General features: G+C 36.7%; 1 protein-coding gene across 3 annotated transcripts in view; it reads right to left on the bottom strand.

Moving 5' to 3' along the window:
• Positions 1-6,069: 6,069 nt before the first annotated feature.
• LOC123869426 (protein numb) overlaps positions 6,070-20,687 on the bottom strand; it is a 32,940-nt gene continuing 18,322 nt past the window's right edge. For all 3 annotated transcript variants that reach the window (XM_045912348.1, XM_045912347.1, XM_045912346.1), the window contains exons 2-7: positions 15,621-15,896; positions 13,367-13,518; positions 10,065-10,276; positions 8,418-8,607; positions 7,956-8,109; positions 6,070-7,725 (exon numbers count right to left, since the gene is read on the bottom strand). In XM_045912348.1, the coding sequence (XP_045768304.1) occupies positions 7,489-7,725; positions 7,956-8,109; positions 8,418-8,607; positions 10,065-10,276; positions 13,367-13,518; positions 15,621-15,827 (1,152 nt within the window). In that variant the 5' untranslated portion in view covers positions 15,828-15,896 and the 3' untranslated portion in view covers positions 6,070-7,488. The remainder of the gene's footprint in view (positions 7,726-7,955; positions 8,110-8,417; positions 8,608-10,064; positions 10,277-13,366; positions 13,519-15,620; positions 15,897-20,687) is intronic.

Raw genomic sequence — 20,687 nt, 5'->3', positions numbered from 1 at the left:
ATCCCAAGTCATACAATCAAGTAAATGTTTCACACGTTATGAATCATTAAACCCAAGTATGAAAAAAATGTATTTTATTATATAGCCATCTCATAATGTTAATTGGCGTAATACTGTATATGTGAAACTGGTAGCTTTTACAGTCGATATGGTCGAATAAATAATTTATGACTTTTTAGTTGAATTACGTCACTGAGGGCCGAATATTGAAACATCTCTGAAATATCAACAGTTTTTTGGCGTTTGGGATGTTCGACACGTTTTAGTATTCGGCAGTAAGTGGTGATTAAGTTAAGATTTCGCTTTTTCGATGCATTTTAGTTGACATTCCTTGTCTTCAATATGAAAATAAGCTAAAGATATTTTAAGTATAATGATCTTTTCGAATCGACTTATTATTATTTTTTAGTATGCATACTTATTTAAAGTAATGGAATTTTTAATGCTACGGTATAAATTTTTGTTCTTCCACCAAATGTCCTATTTTTAAATTGATGCACCTGAATATTATTAAATACATTTTCCTAGAGATGTTTTAAGTCAGATTTCTATTAATCAATCCATCCGTAATTTGGCGATAAGTTACTTAGCGACGTGTTTGCGTAAAAATGCCTATCGACGGATTACAGATAGGATTGATGGATTGAATAATTTCGGCCGTCAATTATTGCCTTGCCTCTTTTGAATCTAATCAATTATTTATTTGTTCCAGCTTTTATTATTAATGCGATGTTATTGTTTGCCTTCAGAAAATATATAAATGTAACCGATCAAGAATAGTTTTATATATTTGTAAATTCTTAGCGGAAATTAATATATTATAAATACAAGCGGACACCTGAATGAGTCTGTAGCACACGTAGGATTGCTCTTAATGTATTAAAACTATTGTATAATTATATATAAATATAATAAGTGGATGTTTCTTGATCACTTGATCACCTCAACTGCTGTATAGGAGGATAATAACAGACAATAGTTATCTTGTTTAGGTAGTACGTAGGCACTGAAGTTTATGCCGTTGATATATTCATGTATAAATGAATAAAGTGGTGCAGAAAACCCAATTTCTTGTTTTATTTTAACTAAAATTCATATTATCAATTATTATCATGGTTTAGCTAGTTTATACCGGATACCTGTTGGTGTGTAAGGGCCGGCGCACATATGGCGGAGCGCATTTTTCACAGTCAAAGTATTATAGATATTGTCCTCATTGAAATCACACGCGTGCTCGCGCATTCTGTGGTAGAAATTCACATAATGTGTCACGCGATTAGAAAACTTCGCGGGCATGCTCTGCGCTGCGCTCCGGCATATGTGCGCCGGCCCTTATAACTTGACATGATTTTGCTTCTTATTATCATTCTTATTTTTCATAGTTTAGGATTTTTGTTATGATAATTGCCAATATTGTGAACGGTAATTTCAGTCGGCCCATGCCGACGTTGGCGCGTGGGGCACGTTTTAGTTTGTCGGCTATAGCCGATGTTGGCGTTGAATAAGTTTGAAAACTGCCATATCCTCCAGGTTAGCCCGCTTCCATATTAGACTGCATCATCACTTACCACCAGATGAGATTGCACTCAAGGGTTAACTTGTGTGTGAATAAAAAAAAAACATCTCCCTCATACCCTCGATCAAGCTGCGGGCATCATCTAGTTTAAAACAAAATCAGAGAAGGGAAAATGAAATTACCAATTTCAACTAACCATAATATTTATTACTCTTCATAATATTTGAACTCTTGTTATCTAAAATATCTACACAATATGCCCTGGTATGTACATGCGTTTATATAATTTAGTCAAAAATAAAATCGGAAGAATAATAGCTATACAAAATAACGTCCAACAATTAATTTCAGAAACAACTGGTTTTGATATATTATTAAGTACAATATGTCCGGTAATAACATAATTTTCAAGTATAAAAATTAGCGTACACAAATATAAGAAAATATTCTTTGTAGAAGTAAGTACGTATCGCACTAAGCTAGTCTTTATTATCTAGTTACAGAAAATAGCTATAAACTGTACTTTATACGACACCGCCAATAATTATTTCGAAATTGTTTACGTGCATGATATTAATGAATGTGCAATAGCATATTTAAGTAAATTAGGTACGTGTTTTTTTTTCGTTTATTCAATAATATTTTTTTAGAATACTTATCACATTCAATAACATATATGATAATAAAAATATTAAGTAAATTCTCCTATTGAAATAAGCCTTTTTAATTTGTCCTTATCATTTTTGGAGCGACATTTTTTGTCAGATTTAGGGCCGATTTTTCAACCGTCAAACAACTTTTATCTGAGGAATAAATTTGACGTTTTGACAGATTTCCTATAGAAAAAATGTCAAAAACTCAAACTTATTCCTCAGATAAAAGATGTTTGATGATTGTAAAATCTGATCTGAGTAATTTTTGAACACTCCAAGGACTTAGTCTTCATGAGCAATTTCGATTTTTTATATGTCCACTATTAAGCATATTGGGTTGTACAATATTGTCAACAGCCCTAGTCTCCAACGGGATACCATTTTTTGAAACACGCTCGAAGATGTCAAAAAAAACAAGCGTATATAAATTATTCGTCTTCACTTTTTAAAATACAAAGTATGAGCTTTGCATACCTAGAGTTTTATAATATTCTTGATTGTAAAAGGAAAAAGAAAGGAATCGCACCATTAAAATTGCTCATAAAGACCTACCTTCAGAATAGAATCAGCTTCAATGATATTGACACATCCATGCACTTCTTTGTGGTGCGTTACTAATTTCAAATAGGTTAAACAAATCATTTATTTGTATGATGATGCATTTAACATTGACTACTTTACTTGTTGTACATCAAATTGAAAATAAAATTTTACTAAGTAGGTAAAATAATTCAGCTGAAGAAAAAGATACTCAGACAAGATCCAGAGCTCTAGTGATATTATACGAAAGTCATTTTAATAAGTGTTAAATACTTATTCAATGATGAACACATGGAATGTAAGTTGCAACAGTTATTGTGCAGTAATCATTGTGCATATTCATTTTAAACAAAAAGAGGTTTTTAAAAATAGATCATCTGTAAGTACGATAGTCTCGGACGTATGTGTTTTCGTCGGCGGTTTCAAATGAGGTCAGATCGGTGTATTGCTCATTTCTATTAAATCTGCTAGATAATATTAACCGAAAAGCGAATCTTCCTACTGAAGCTTATTAAACCCCTCTTTTTGCTTCTTTTTATTGTATATTAAAAATTATTAGAAATTAAGTATTTTAATAGTAATAATTAGAGACCTACAAAAATTAACAAAAAAGAAACATCCAGTAACTTCTTACCTTACACATTAGATCAAGAATCGTCACACAAAACATACGTGCGTCGAACTAAATTTAATTTAAATTACAATTTGATCGATCATATTTCTCCCTACTTATGTCAATAGATTTATCAATAAAAAAATAATATAAACAAAACAGATTCACAAAAGGTGTAGATTTAAGTATCCTACAAATTTACAATTATATACAAAAAAGGAAATAAAATATATCCAAAAAACCCTATTAAGTATACAGTTACGTAGTTTGTAGATATTAAAATACTGCATTGTTTGTTCATTACGCGCTGCTAGGAAACAATGCGTTGGCCTTATCTAATACTGTCCATGGACGAATAGCATGGGAATAGTCTTAAATTACGTTTCATCAACAACACTAGGTGCAGAGTAAAAGCACAGTGCGAATCGATTAAGGAGTTAAGTACAACATTTATATTCAATATACAAGTAATAGTCATCACTCATCTCTCTTAACAATGTCAGCGTTTGGAACTTGTTACGTATTATAAAATATTATGTAGAAACATCGAAAATTATTCTCTCGTAATTTCGGACTTTTCTCTTTAAGCATACGTTTATTATTAAAATAAAATATGTATCAGTATTGTATTATAATAAGTTAAAGTCATTCACACCAAGAGTTGGCGTTCGTTTATACTAAATAGTACGATTTTTCTATAGCGTGCAAGGATTACATTTATTAAACTATATGCCCAGGTATTTTAGGTATACTACAAGCGTAATGATTATACACATATATAATACGATGTAAATAACATGACGCTCGTAACGATTACATTTTAGGGTAGGATTTTTGAGCATTGAAGATATATTTACTATGTGTACTTAACACACACAGATTAGAAGTTTCTTGATTTGTAATCACAATAAATCAATAATAATAATGATCAAGATGGTACTGAATTTAGAGCAAGGAAGCGGGCAGTTTGATACTGCATTTGGCAGCTCGAACTTAGTCCCGCCGTGAACATGACTCATGCAACTGGGTCAAAATATTTAAAATGATCAAAATATAATCAATAATTCAAAATGATAGAATTAATCGTGGTACGTACCCGCTATTTAAATTACATTATGGCAAGGAATCTGTGAAGAGAACAAGGAGAGGAGAACGTTATCACAAAAATGTTGTGATTAAAGTCTCTTAGAACTCGCATAACTGATAAGCGATCGGAAAAAGTACCTAAGTATATTACCTAGCGAAATTTGCACTTCTATTTTTAGCTTAGGACTATATCCGATATCAGCTGTCCCGTCCAATCTAGGTTTCCTGATTAGGCACGCTTCGAAAAACGAGCGCAAAGAAACAAAAGAAACTCCTCCGTTAAACTGACAACCTCTGATTGCAAAAAACAACCTCAATGCAGACACAAGTACTGAGCTTGCAATTAATAAAAAAATCGATTTGTTAATAACGCACAAAAATTTAATAAATCCAGGTGCCACGAAGGCCTGTTGAAAATTAACGTTCCCATTTACCCAAATTCGTATAAATAGGAACAATTTAGTTTGGCCTACAAGTAGTATATTATATAAATAGATATCTCTCTATTGAAGGCAGACCACTAAATAGACACTCAGATATGTTTAAAATACTCCCACTAATTTAATAGCTAACACTTTCAATACAACGACGTCTACATGCAAAAGCTTTAACAAAAGCATCTCGTAGAATACAACTTTTCATTGACTTTTGCATTAAATATTTGCGTACTTTGGCATTCACTCTTTGATTACAATGTTTTGAGCCGGCTTTGAACTCCTGCGGTCTCACAGATACAATTTACACTACGATTAACGCATAAGTACATTTAGATGAGTTGAAAATGGCATACAAATTTTTTAACTCAGTTACAACTAAAAGCCATTTTTATTTTTATAAGTCTGCCGTTGTCCTAAACAATCGCTCTCCTATGATAGACAAAAATAGTTTCAACGGGCTTTGTTGCGTATTAGTCATAATAATATTATTCCAATTTCTAGTCACACCGTAACTGATTCAGAATTGCGAGGAATAATTTCTTAGTTCTATTCAATACGTAGAGTATTTACTTCCGTCTCAATTCAATTTCTTTTTACTGGTTACTTAAAAACAGTTTTTGTTTGCGTTTGCACGTTAATCATCAATAGTTAAATAATTTGACGTAAAACTTATTTTCATGTTACACATACGCAGATAAGGACATTTCATGATTTAGCCAAAGAATACTAACTGTTACTAGATAAAGAAGCGACACTCACTCTCCCCGCGCTCGCAACGCAAAGGTACATCTAGTTACTAGTAGTATTATGTAAAGTGTTGTCCTTGGCCCGGTCGATTTGCATACAGGATGTAACCAGAACGCTCTAGCAAAGACTTAATGTTATTATTATACCTAAACACAATCCAATGCAAATAAACTTAATGATTAAATTGCCTTATTTTGTAGTTTTAGTGATTTAGTATTTTTTTATCCCGCAATGTATAGCGTGCAAAATTCGAGTCAATGTCCCACCATTCCATAAGTCATGCGGACTTGACTCCGAGTGGCTTACTTACGCAACGTTCAGTACGTACGTCAGTCAGATGTTTTATTTGCATATATTGTGAACTTTTAAAAATACAGGATTTTTCATTTATTTTTTTCGCGTTTTTTTTGTGGTATCTTATCAGTAATCATCAGTATTGATGTCTTCGTTTTTGCTAGCGTTCTGGTTACAACACCCGGTATAGCACTGTCCTTATCAATAGTACGAAGTGTTGGGGGTGTGGCCTTGCCCTTAATTTTTTTTTTACTAAATTAGAAGACATCTAAAATCTAGGATAAATTTTCCATTTCTCCAATAATTTTTTTTATCTTCTAAATACGCCCGTAATTTATTATTAAAGTCAAAGTGAACACGTTTTGATAGTAAAATTAACGCTGAACCGCTCTCTGAGAACTTGCTCATTTTTTTTTCTATTGATTTGCGTTTAGTGATACAACCGTGAATATGGAATATTCATAAAGTACCACTTTCATTTAAAGCGATAAGATTATTTAAACCTCTTCGTCAATTTACTGAGCTATTAATACACAGCAAACTTACACTGTGGGGAAAATAATGAGATAGATTGTAAGTTCGCAGTAATTAACAAAAGTGATATGGCACCGAGCCACTTTACAACACCACTATTTAAAATACACCTATTCATCCCTCTGAAAGATTATCTACTTTCGTGATAAGACGTTTACGCACACCAACTTTAAAATCTAAACATTTATTCTTTTTTGATTCTTCTACGATTTTATCCTATCGACCCTTCCACTGTTCGAATATACGAGTAACAACGCGGGGCTCAATTAACTTTTGTGCGCCAAATATTTTTTATTTTTTTCTATTGTTGGCCGCGTCAAATTTCTAGCACTGTTTCTCGAAATATCCCTACTGTGTCTCATTGCAGTCAAGCGCAAGCCTACTTTCATAGTTTAAAAAAATAAGAGTCAATTTCTTGTGCTAGCTGCGAATGCAAACTGCATTCACTCGTGTAAATTGCTTGGTAAAAGTAAGAGGATGAGTAAAGCTGCAGATGCATTGCTGTGTTGTGGTGTGTTGCAACATAATCTGAACTGATAATAATTGACCAATTGCAGCGCGCCTGAAGTGTCTGCATGTCATAAATGACTAGTGCAAACGTCGTCATATAAAATAACTCACCGCAACACAGTTATGTATTAGCGCTTATATAGGAATTTTAACTACCCACTTGGCAGTGGCATGCGATTTAAAGTTAGGGTAGGTTCCTACCTAATTTCAGGCAGGGCGTAACAAAAACTGAGCATCGAGCCTATTTCAATTAGGGTAAGCAGTGCTTTTACGCCTCTATGGCCCGCACGCCACTGATGCTCTCTATGGTTGCACACACTACAACCTATCAATGTTAACTTGAGACCTCACTCGGATGACGTATGCGCGCTTATTACATATTATGCGCCGAATATTACCGAGTATCGATATATTTATCAGGTGGTAGGGTAAATAAAATAGTAAAACTAATGGATTAACTGATTAATTAGAGAAGGCGTATTTCGCTCGGGACTCAAGTTAACTTTGCGTGCTTTGAGCCGTTGTCGCACGAACTCCCCGGTGTCGGCGTATGAGAGCTTAGAGCGGCGCGGGCGTGGGCGTGAGGAAGGGGTTGGTGGCGGCGTGCGAGTGGCCGGCGAATGAGGCGGCGCGGCCGGCGGCGGCCAGCGCGGGCGCGCGCGCCACGCGGCCGAGCCACGCGTCGGGGTGCGGCAGCGCGCCCGCCGCCGGCACCGGCTCCTCGGCCAGCGCGCGCAGCCCCAGCGACAGCTGCTGGCACATCTCCGCCACCGGGTCCGCCTCCACGGCCTTCTCCTGAAACGTAATTCAACGTATATAAGGGGCGGGACTGGGAACCAGTAAAGTATTCAATTTTCGATGAGATTATTTTACGTAATTGTCAGTAACATTATTTACGTTTTTTTTTCGTTTTGCCCGTTTTGTTCGTGTAAAGACTATAATTTCGTGAATTCAATAACAGTTTGAGCATGACGAACCGGCAACAAGGTACAAACGTGCAATAAGAGCTAGTACACAACACCGACCTCGATAGGCGCCACGTCAGGCCTCGGGCTGACAGCGGGCAGCGCGGGCAGCGCAGGCAGTGCGGCGGGCGGCGAGCCCAACCCTAAGCGTTGACGTTCCAGGTTTGACGGCAGGTCGCTGATGCGTAGAGACATCTGCCGCTTGAACGGAGAGCTGAAATGAAGGCGATAATGTATTAAGTAAGCTGAGAAAAAGGGTAGGTATAGACTTTTTTCTCAGACAAAAAAAAATCGTCCCCAAAAGTTGTGCCATCTGGAGTATAACTGCATACTATAATACCCGGGAGTGAATCTGACAGTCAATCGAGTGCTTCTTAAAATGTTAGTTGGAACTTTTTTCAATAAGAGTCAACGTCACATGATAGTCCCGCGAGCAAGGTCTAAAATAACTTGATACTTTCTATTTTTTGTTTTCACTAGGCTAGGGAATGACAACATTAATAATTGACTACAATGACATACTTGTTATTAAGGTGCGCGAAGCCGCGGAAGGAGCCCTGGCGCTCGAGCAGGTGCGGCGCGGCGTGCGGGCGCTCCACCGCGAAGGGGTTGTGCGGCGCGGGCGCGGGCGCGGCGCGCGGCGCGGTGAGCGGCGCGGGCGTGGGCGTGGTCGGGCTCGCCTCCACCTCCGACGTGCGCCGGCTTGTTACACCTGCCACGAGAATAGACATTCTAAATGTTTTATTTTTTATTTTATACTAAATTTACCTTTTTTAAATTGGAACTAAAAACTTTTTACACTCATTTCAAATATATTGTATGGTTGGTCTTTGTTGAATAATTTATTTAACCCTGAGCCATTCAACTGCATTTTAAATTAGTATTTATAGAAAGGGATATTTCAACAATAAATTATTTTTATTTATTGGTAGTAATAACTAACAACAACAGGTAATACACAAAATTAAAACAGAAAATACAATGTATACAGAAAAACATTAATTGACTATACACCCAATTACAGGCAAACCGGCACACATCTTTATAATCGTACAATTGCAGAGTTACCAGAATATTTAAGTAGCAAACAACAATCATTCATTCATATATTATTAACGTTATACTGTTAAACTATTGTCATCAGTAAGATGATCTCTTTCTATACATATAAAAGGATAAACTGACTGACTGACATATCAAAGTCGCAAGGTTTAAAAACATGAGATTTTGTATCCATTTTTTCAATACCTTAGCCCTTACTAAGGGTGTCTTTATAAAGAAGCAGGTTTATGTTCCAGACTCTCGTAAATAATAATTACAGGCAAATCGAACCTGTTTCTTTATGTGCGTGCATATTTATTAACATGAGGCAATTTTCGGTACTCCATGATTGCAGGTAACTTGCTTGCTTCCTTATAAAAGCACCAAAGGATTTTCAACATTTCAGTAAAACCCGCCCTAGGTCAGCTAGTTTATTAATAAAAATATGTTATGTACCTAGGTGAAATACTCTATATCTTTTTGCAAATTCAAATCTTCTTTCACGTTAAAATTTTCACACTAACGAAATTTGCGTTTCGACAAAAATTTTCATGAAATACTACGCACAAAGCGAGTACCTATTTATTGGTGTGCCGTGTGGATTTCATATAGTTCAATAGTTTCACCATTAGTAGCATATCTACGTGGGTTCGCGCATTGTTCCAAGAATGCAATGCACTTTGCATACTAATATCAGACGCTCGCACGACTTCTTAAATGACGCACAAATATACGATTCCGGCTTGCCATGACGGCAATTCTGTGTGAATAATTTGACCATGATTTACTCATATCTATTTTAATCTCGCTGTATCGACTGGCTTAAGGCACATTGCGGCAAAATCGAAACAACACGAAGCGTCAAATTCGCTGTTTGTATATTGAAGTAATCTTATACAAGAGTTTTTAAACTGAATTTATATTTTATGAAAAGTGGTGTTTTATTACTCCATTTTTTGTAAATATTTGAGCAATTTCGTTTATTACAATATATAAATTTGTTAGTGATTATCTTATTTATACGGACATACAATTTCAACTATTAGGTGCATTATTTCGAAGTTTCTCTGTTTGTGATGCCCCATTTCAAACATGCCATAATAAGCTTGGTTTGAAAAATATACTCACTAGATTTCCTGAAGGATCCCTGTCGAGTGAACGCGTGGCTGGCCGCGTCGATGCTCATGGACACCGCGCACTCCTTATCCCTGCGCTGCTTGCGCTCCAGGCACGCGGCGAACGCGCAGCCCACCGCGTGCGACAGCCGCTCCCCGCTGTCCCGCGACGCCAGGAACCCGTGGCACATCCACCGGCGGGTCGTGCCATCCCGGCAGATGTAGCTGGAAGCAGGAATAAAACAAATCAAACACCTAGAAGCAGGCGTTATTTTGCGGAAGTCCACGATATACAAGAAACCAAAAGCTTAATTTGCCACAATCCACTAAACCGATCAAATCTGCATGGTGCAATATGCAGCATGCGACATGTACCGCCCGCACTCCTACTAATGAACGTATGTACGTGCGTATTGATTGCTTGGTGGTTGGCTTTTCCTGCATGTTTATCAGTGGGAGGGCGGGCGGTGCATATCGCATGCTGCATGTTGCACCATACAGATTTGTTTGGTTTAGTGGATTATAGCAAAATAAGCTTTTGGTTTCTTGTAAATCAAACACCGGCGATGGCTTGACATGATTAGATCAACGAGGATTTTAAGGCGCATCCCCTTTTAAGTACAACTTCGCTTCCCCGCGCATGAATTTACTACCTACTTACGGTTACTACGGTTCAGTATACTTTCTGCAATAAATAAATTTTTGGTCAATTTGAAAAATTAAAACAAGCAAAACGCCTTTTATTCAATTGTGAATCTATTCGTGGAAGGTGCAGTTAGGGTATAACTACTGTGTAGGTACTTTAGGAAGTGATGCATTATTATTTATTTCTCATTTTTGTGTTTCTTTTATAATGAATACAAATTATATTATAATCCTTATATTTTCTTTTGTCTTAATCGTTTTTCTTGGCGTACCAACTTTTGCTGTGTCATATCTGTTTTATTGGAATAGCACATCTACAGTTTCCAAGAAGTAAAAAACAATTAGGTAAATTATTACTTACTGACTTATTATTATTTATTAATTTACAAGGCCAAAATCGATATCGTGCCGTATTATAATATAAATAGAATTCATTACTCGGTTCTAACGACTACGTGTAAAATCTGGTTTTTCAAACGAGTACGAATCAAAACAATAATCAATATGGCAGGGTTCATTAAGGCCAGGGACAAATCTAACAAAATTCCAATAATAATTCCGTGGCATTTCGCAAGTTTTTTCTTAGCCTAATAGAGAATATTCGTTTAAAGGAAATTAATCCATACTAATATTATATTATAAATGTAAAATTACCTCTTTTTGTCTGTCTGTTAGCTTTTCACGGCCCATCTGTTCAACCGATCTAAACAAAATCTGGTAAAGACATAGCTTGCATCCAGGGTAAGGATATCTTTTATACCAGAAAATCAAAGAACTCCCACGGGATTTTTAAAAACCTAAATCCGCGCGCACGAAGTCGCGGGCACCATCTAGTGTTAAATAAATAATATAACTATAATTTTTTAGCTGGCGGGAATATTGTCAATTTTCCTTGAAGCCCCATACAAAACATTTCTTGGGATTCATCCGAAATAGATTGTGGTGGGAAGATATTATCAGAAGTACTAGTCGTGCTCGTGTGACGTGTCGCACAACTAACCCAGTTGAGGAATTAAGGAATTAAGTGTTAAGGAAATTGTTTAATTAACTGTTAGGTACTACGTACTACTTAGTACCTATGATGAGTTTTATATTTAACGTTTGGATTTAATATCGCATTGTTTATTACATACTTGTTAATCATATTATATACATAAAAAAATAAGTACTCAGGAATTCAAAAAAATAAATATAGTAAGTATGTAAATACTTAAAAAAATTTAATTGGATTTACTGAAATCAAAAATAGAAAAAGTATTTATAGTCTTATTGCTACTTTGTTTCCTTTTAGTAGGCACTTTTTGTAGTTCATTAAAGACTAAAAAATTGTATTAAATAAAATATTTAACCCACTTTTATCGTACCTGGATGGAGAAAAAAAAAATGTTCTTAACTTTCATATTATACAGGAAGAGGAATAAATGAGTTCGTTTGTTTCGATGAATTAGTTATTTTACTCGTAGTATGCCTGAATTTGTTTTTAAAACAAACGTGTTTAACAAAACATTCAGTAGGCACTTGGGCAGGTACGTATTTAACGTACGTCATCAAACCTGTATCCGGTCTTTGTCGGCTTACTAATTATTATGTTTATAATGTTTTTATCATCCTAAAACTTAAGTTTATATTATGCAAATAGTAGACAATAAATAGGAACAATTATACATTATTAAGTAATAAGCATTAGCTTATTACCGCGACTTCGAATGCGTGTGAGTGATGATAAATAAGTCTTCAATCAGTGCGTTCTACCAGTAATACTACCTACGGTGCTGAATCGTGAACACTGACGGCGAGGCTAGTCTATGCTACTACATACAGCATTATGCTGAGCTGGAACCTTTTTCGGGTATTACCACACATGACATATGAGTTTCCGACGCTTTTTCTACTTGAGTCATGTTGGTTTTATTGCTCAAGTGGAAAAAGCTCCGGGATAACTAAGTTTTAGTTATAAAATGTGATGTGTGGCACAATTTAAGAAATAAACGTTGTTCTTTCTATCTTTCTACCAACTTCCAAGTCCCTCAGCCGGCTACGGAGAGCTATGCTCCGAGTTTCTTTTAAAGGATTAAGTCCGAAATGAAGCGATTCGCCAAAGAACTGACTGACATGACCGAAGAAGTGACCGAGATAGCTCTCAAGGCTAGCAGGTTGAAGTGGAAGTGGATTGGTCACGTGTGTCGGAGGAGCGATGACATTGGAGTCGACAGGTGCTAGAGTGAACACTACGGCTCGGTAAACAGAGCGTAAGGCGCCCAGCAAGTAGAGCGACGTTATTTTGAGGGTGGCTGGAATTGATTACAAGAGAAAAGCCGAAGATACAGGACGTTGGTGCTACTTAAAAGGGGCCCATGTCCAACAGAGGATACATATTGGCTTGAAGATCATGATGAAAAATCCTGTGGGACTTTTGATTTTCACTCTTTAAAAATGTTCACCGCACAACGGAATAGCTCTACATTTAGAACAACAAATTATGTAGTTTAATTTTTGAATTCGTGTTCACCGCATTGTTTGTCACATAATTATTGTTGATTGTTGAAATCATTTCAAGGTTCTTAGCCTTCAAAATATAAATGCACTTGAAAGATAATCCTATCTTGGCGTACATTCAATATATGAGTCATAAAAATGCTGACATGTAAGAACGTTTATTACGTGACTCACCTAAACCCTCGTTCGTGATTTCTATCCGGCGCACAGAAGGAGACCTTCTCAATGGTCTGGTCGACTATGAGCCCTTTGGTCTCTTCCTCTACGACGCGCAGACCGTCTCCGCTGACGTGTAGAACTGCACGGACGGGACGCCGCCGCGAATTCTGTAAATCACACAATTTTAAATCAGTATTTTTAAAATGCTTATATCCATAAACTAGAAAACTAGTAAGGAAAATACAATCCAAAACTTATTTTTATTATTATAAAGAGTAAAATATTATCCGTTAACTAGAAGACTAGTAAGAAGAAGCAGTGATAGCTTACTGATTAAGTCATCGGAGTTCTATTTGGGAGCTTCGGAGGTACAGGTAAGTACATGGCCATTCGGAGGTTCAGAAACATGAGATAGAGGACACAGGGACAGAAGGATGACAGACAGAGCTTCGAAAAGTTGCTTTTCTGAGTTAAATGCATTTTGAGTAATCACACTAATATTATAAAGGCGAAAGTTTGTATGTGTGTGTGTGTGTGTGTGTGTGTGTGTGTGTGTGTGTGTGTGTGTGTGTGTGTGTGTGTGTATGTTTGTTACTCCTTCACGCAAAAACTACTGGACAGATTTGGCTGAAATTTGGAATGGAGATAGATAATATCCTGGATTAGCACATAGGCTACTTTTTATCCCGGAAAATCAAAGAGTTCCCACGGGATTTCGAAAAACCTAAATCCACGCGGGCGAAGTCGCGGGCATCGAAGATCGAAGATTCAAAATGAAGCATGTGGTGGTGGACTTTGGACTTTGGCCTTTTCGTTTTATGAGATCCAGCTCAATATGAAGATAAGAATATTGACTTGTGTAGTCCACAAAGTTTAACTGTGTGATTAGGATGGCCGGTGGAGTCGGAAAGTTCTAGAACGGAGATCGCGAAAAAGCAAGCGGAGTGTGGAGCGTCTTTCAGCAAGATGGATCAGCGACTTAAAGAAGGTGGCGGGAAATGGCTGGACAAGAAAAGCCGAGAACCAGGTGTTGTGTCGCTCTTTGGGAAAGGCCTGAATTCAGCAGTGGACGTCCGCAGGCTGAAACGATGTTGATGATAATGAAGTTAAAGAATGGTACAACTGGCCCCAAGGATAGCAATTGATAAACGTAAAAGTTTATTGGACTATCTTTGAAAATGTTCCTATTCCTATTTCTAATGGAGCACAAACCACAATTAGTTACACCATTTTTGCAACTACCAATAAAGGTTAATAAGGGGAAATAATGAACGCTTCCTGCGTTATTCACTACGGCACCTTTCGTATGCAGATGGACCGAGCGAGATTTTTTGTTCACGCTTTTGAGAGCTGAACGCTGTGATGCTTATCACCTGTTCACTCATTTATACATCCTTTTCCTTTTACATTAGTTTTGTATAACCTTTAAATATTATGACCGTCGGATGTAATGTAACTCAAGTACATAGTGTCTTAACAGAGGAGCTGGCGAACAAAACGGTGTAATTGATCGAAATAATTTTTTACGAGCAATAACTGAAAGAAAGCTTCTACTGACCGTTTTGATCGAAATCACAAACTTGAAGTCAATTTCAGCACAATTTTGGGCTGTTATGGTTGTAAATGAGTTCAAGTTTGTATTCTGTGATTAAAATCATAACTTTGGACGCTATTTCAGTTTTAGACCGTTTTGCTTGGTAATGAGTTCAGATTAATAATTGTATTCACTCCTGGGTGAAAAACATCTAGATTAAAGAAATCATTAACTAAGTATTTATTTCAGAAGAGTAATTACCTACACCGCGTTTTATTCGCCAGCTCTTCACTGTTATATATAATTTTTAATTACAGTCGGATGTACCTAATCAAGTACCTACATAACGTCTTAACATTCGCGTGCATGGGGATTTGACTGTCTGCACTTGTATGGATTTGACGTAAACGGGACAATGCGTTGTTTACTTAATACGTATAAGATATCTCACAGTCCCAAGAGGGCATAGGGTATAATAGGAGGCCAAAGTACACCAGCGATGTCACCATTGTGCTTGTAATAACTTATTATTTCAGCTTCATTTGCATAGCGATCGTCAAATTAGATAGGTACCTATCTATTAGATATTACTTATTAGGTATAAATTACTAATGCCTGGCATGCGTTGCAATGCGACTTGCGTGCCACCTATGTTGATGGTAGTGTCAGGAACCTTCCCGCAAGCCTCAGCAACAATTGTACAATACTCAACGGATGAACGATGCAGAAACTTACTCTAAGTACTTTGAGGGCCTCTTCGCAAACTTGCATCCCCCGGGACTCGAAGACCTCGACGCAGCCGAGGTACTTGACGGGGAAGGTGCAGGTGCCGGCGCGCACGGCCGCCTCGTCGGCGTGCCACTGGTGCGGGCGCGCGGACTCGGGCGGCGAGCCCTTGCGGCGGCGGAAGGACTCGCGGAACGAGCGTCGCAGCCGCTCCATGCCGGCGCGCGGCGGCGACAGCGCGGCCCCGGCGCGCGCCCGCCTCAACGAGCTGCGGACTGACGACTTCTGAAACAATCCAATACTACTATTTACCCCTTATTATTGCCATCACTCCTTATTATTACAATTCACTCCTTATTTATCCAACTACGGCAAAGCGAGCTGGAGCGGGTGTAACCTAAAATAGTGCTGTTTCTACAGATGACGGAAACAACGTTATTTGTGCGTATCACCACTTCCTTCTAACGGCATCTCACCCAAAGAGAGGCCATGTGAATGAATTTTGCTTGAGATACAAGATTTTTTAGTCAAAAACGGCAAAGGAAAAATTCAAATGCAAATATACCTATTTTTAACCCCTAACCCAAAAAGAGGGGTGTTATAAGTTTGACGTGTGTATTTGTGTATCTGTCTGTGGCATCGTAGCTCTTAAACTAATGAACCCATTTTAATTTAGGTTTTTTTGTTTGAAAGGTGGCTTGATCGAGTGTTCTTAGCTATAATCCAAGAAAATCGGTTCAGCCGTTTGAAAGTTATCAGCTCTTTTCTAGTTACTGTAACCTTCACTGGTCGGGGGTGTTGTAAATTACAACACCCCCGTTTACACTATTGTTAACAATGAGTTCTGTCAAGTGTCTGTGGTCTCTATATTTCGTTCCCAAAAGAAACGCTAGAGCTTTTTGTATCGTACAACAGCTGGTCTCTCCTATTAGTGTGTTTGATGCCAGAGGCGTTGTTATGATATTCACAACGTAACCGCACCGTCCTCCCACGCTACATGCCACTGACATACTAAAGCAATACACGTAAATAATGTTAGGAAATTATTGTGTGTTTGGTTCGACTAATTTATGTAGGTACGACATCAACACTGAAGACAATTTTGAAAAGTAACATATTTTGTATACAATTTTGTTACTTTTTGAAATTGTCTTTTTGAAAAATGATCATCACCTGTTAAATAGTTATCGATGTGATCATCGTATGACAAATCTAACAAATTTTTACTAACTCGTTTCTTTTTCTGTTGTTTGTTAATTTTGCAATCGATTTTAAACAAATTCCCGATTGAGCTATAGAGACTTGAAACTATAATAAATAAACGTCATAGCTCATAATTGTGCTGATCTGGCACTACAAAAAGCCACCAAACAAGAAAGGAATAGAAAAACGAAAGAAATAAAAATTGGCTAAAAAGTATAAAATAAAATAACAAAAAAGATAAAATGCAATAGATAAAACAAATTAATTAGTCTATTACATGAGCTTTTTGCGTTATATTTTTTAGTGCGTTTTAAAATGTGGTAGGTAGAAGTAGATACAGTAAAAATAGTTAATTTAACTATTTTTACCACCAACAATAATTATTATTGTTGGTGGTTTTAACAAACTTTTTACAGATCAGGAGCAGATTATCATTTTGAATAGAATCAGAAGAAAACCGCGAATTCTCAATTCGTATAAAGTCAACAACTTAGCAACAAGCTAGCAATTTCCCTGCCCCTGTACCGAGTTTCATATGAAATGCCCCATCCATGTTTTGTCCTGGATGACTTAACAGAGCTCATAACTTTTTCATCAAAAACTACATGATGCAAGAGTTTTTCAAGGGCAATGTCTTAGTGATGTGAGCCGATATTTCAGTTGAATGCTAAATCATTTATAAAAATAAATAAATAGCTTTAATTATTTTATTTTAAGCTCATATTACGTATGCGATTATTTTCCTCCTTAGACAAGTTCTTGTAACATATTCAAAGAAACATCATGTTTATCACTACAGCTTACAGTATGCATGTTTCGCTTCTAGTGTTTAGTCAAGAAGAGGTGGGAGCACTTGCAAGGTAAATACGTAGGAACGGCGTAGGTACTTCTGCTGGGTAAATAGAAAATACTAAATAGGTAGACGTTGTGTTTATACGGCTTTCAGTGGGCGGCGAACTGAAAGTATCCAATTCTTAGGCAGACCTACGCCTAAGTGCCTTTTACGGTATCTATTGACGTCATATTCTTCGAGTTTCTTGCATGGTTCTTCTCAGTAGGAAAGGCATTCCGAACCAGTGGTAGATGCTTTTGACGATTCAAAAGAACTTGTAAAAGTCTAATTGAATAAAAATAATTTGAATTTGAATATTGCCTCTAACTATTATTGCTGTTTTTTTTCAAAACTGTGTTTATAGATTTAAGAACTTTGTTGAATCGCTAATGCACTTAGCTGAATAAGAAAAGGAATAAGTATCTAAAAGTATCCGTGAAAACCCTAACGCCAAAAAGTTCAAACTAATTAAGTAGGTAGGTAAATATATAGATCAAAGGTAGATTTTAGATTTATACACCTCTCTTTCTATTTTATACTCCCTTCAATTTCGTGACAAGTAACGTTTTGCGAAGATGAATAGGCGGAGGACATAGTTCGAAGAACAAAACCAAGTTGGGATCCGAATTCCTAAGCTAGCTAGATTCAAATATGTGCCTAAATCAACGGTGTATGTAAATATTGAAATATGTCGCACTGCAGGTGACAAATTAAAGGAAGCAAATATTATAAATTCTTAAATTTATATTAAAAAAGATAAAATTACCTAGAGCTAAGACACCTGTAACTGGGCACAGATAAGATTCCAACGAAGTTCCTACTTAGTTATCAGCAAAATAAAATATTCTCTCCGTGCGACGAATCGCATCAGACGCATCCGTAATCCGTATGTCGTTTATCTACTTGTCATGTTGTAGGTAGCGCACATTGATGATTGAACGTGTTCCTGACCTTGTTTATAATATCAAATAGTTCAAACATCTTAAGAGGCATGAGATGGGTCTGCCCGCGAAATTCAAATTTAATTTGGTTTTTCGCAATTTGTAAATTAATACGACAAAGTAGGCTTATGGCACTTTAATTGCGCCAATGGCACGGCAGTATCTTCACAGATTTATTTAAAAAAATTTACTTGAAAGGGTCCAGTTTAGGAAATTAACTCTAGTATCGACTAATTTGTGAGCTGTAATCGATGCTAGAGCTAATTTCTTAAACTGGACCCTTTCAAGTAAAGGTTTTTATATAAACCTGTGACAATACTGCCATTGGCGCAATTAAAGTGCCATAAGTCTACTTTGTCGTATTAGTTTACAAATTGCGAAAAGCCAAATTAAATTTGAATTTCGCGGCTGGTGTTGGAATGGAATGTGCTATCGAAATTACTTTAAATATACCTAGAGATAATTCAATGAATTGAGTGGAAATCAACGACAACGTTAAACAAGCTGATGTAGCAGTAAACTAGACATGAAGAATTGATGATTGCAAAAATCGAAAGGTCCTTAAGAGCACCTACGTCTTGTGAAGGCCGCTTGTGACGCGCGAAGATGAAATCGAGTAGGAGGTACCTGATTATTTAATATTCTGCAACGCAAACACAGAATAGATTCGCAAATGCCTACGTAATTATAATAAAAAACTACAGGTAACTCGAATTTATGTAGGTACACTCGATTGTATAACCTTTCTGCAACACGTGCAAAATCACTGGCATTTGCACGTATCGTATACGTATACGCATTATAAACGATTTATATTATGGGCCTTATGTAAGCTTTGCCTCAAATGAAATCTGACATCTTCATTTCGTCCGTAAAGGGCAGATATATTCTGAAAAAGAAATATGTAAACGACGATGGGCGACTTTGTTCTTGGATAGATCTGAATAACATGCATGTGAATTGTTGCAATATACTTGGAATGTAAGGTAGGTAAAGGATTACATTACACTACACCACAGCACAGTTACAATGCCATGTTTGGGAGGCACTGAGCCGAGCACAATCTGAGTAGGAAGTGTGACTCTTTCATTTTAGGCGCCACATTGCTGTGTTGTTATCTAATAACATATTTTATCTTCATAGTAATAGTCTGGGTAATTCCTTATTTCTTGTTGTTCCAATTCAAAAGCTTATTACGTCTGAGCGGCGTTTTCAGCAACTGAGCGTCTAATTTTATTAACCCCCGACCCAAAAAGAGGGGTGTTATAAGTTTGACGTGTGTATCTGTGTATCTGTCTATGGCATCGTAGCTCCTAAACTAAAGAACCGATTTTGATTTAGTTTTTTTTGTTTGAAAGGTGGCTTGATCGAGAGTGTTCTTAGCAATAATCCAAGAAAATCGGTTCAGCCGTTTGAAAGTTATCAGCTCTTTTCTAGTTACTGTAACCTTCACTTGTCGGGGGTGTTATAAATTTTTTATTTATACTTGTTGTAACAAGAGCTTGTCTAAAGCATTTAATCATTTCAAAGTTGCTAGAGTGTCTATAAGTACTTTCAGGCGGTTATTTAGATAAAGGTTTACTTCCAAGTTTATCAAGATAAATGTTATCTCTGAGTTTCTACAGGAATTCAGGGATAATACATACTAATCGAATCGAAAGACGCCGGTCAAAACTCGTTCTCGCCCAGGCATAAAAACCATTTAGATGCCCCTATTAAAGTAACAAAAACCTCCTCATTTTTGGAAATCGGTTAAAAAGCACACAAGTTTATGAGAGTTAAAAATTTGCCCAGATGGTCAAGTGTTAAATGATACGGGATGTTTGAGAGGGATTAGTGTAGATAAAGGTTTTCAATCGTTACGAAATTATTATTATCATCACAGCTTTATGCTTGTCACGAAAAGAATACAAAGCATATTATTTTGCAGCGTGGCCTTTTAAGAAGGGTCTCTCCGTCACTCGCTTCATACAAACGTAGTTCCAATTTCATTTGAGTATTAAGCAACCAAAGTCCATGAAATTTTGCAGACATATTCTAGAAACTAATATCTAAGTCTGTGGTTTTCCAGATTTCTGTTAAAATATTCGGTTTCAAAGT

Source organism: Maniola jurtina, chromosome 11, assembly GCF_905333055.1.
Source record: "Maniola jurtina chromosome 11, ilManJurt1.1, whole genome shotgun sequence".
Taxonomy (NCBI): domain Eukaryota; kingdom Metazoa; phylum Arthropoda; class Insecta; order Lepidoptera; family Nymphalidae; genus Maniola; species Maniola jurtina.
The sequence above is the reverse complement of the archived record's forward strand: the minus strand, read 5'-3'. Positions and strand labels throughout refer to the sequence as shown.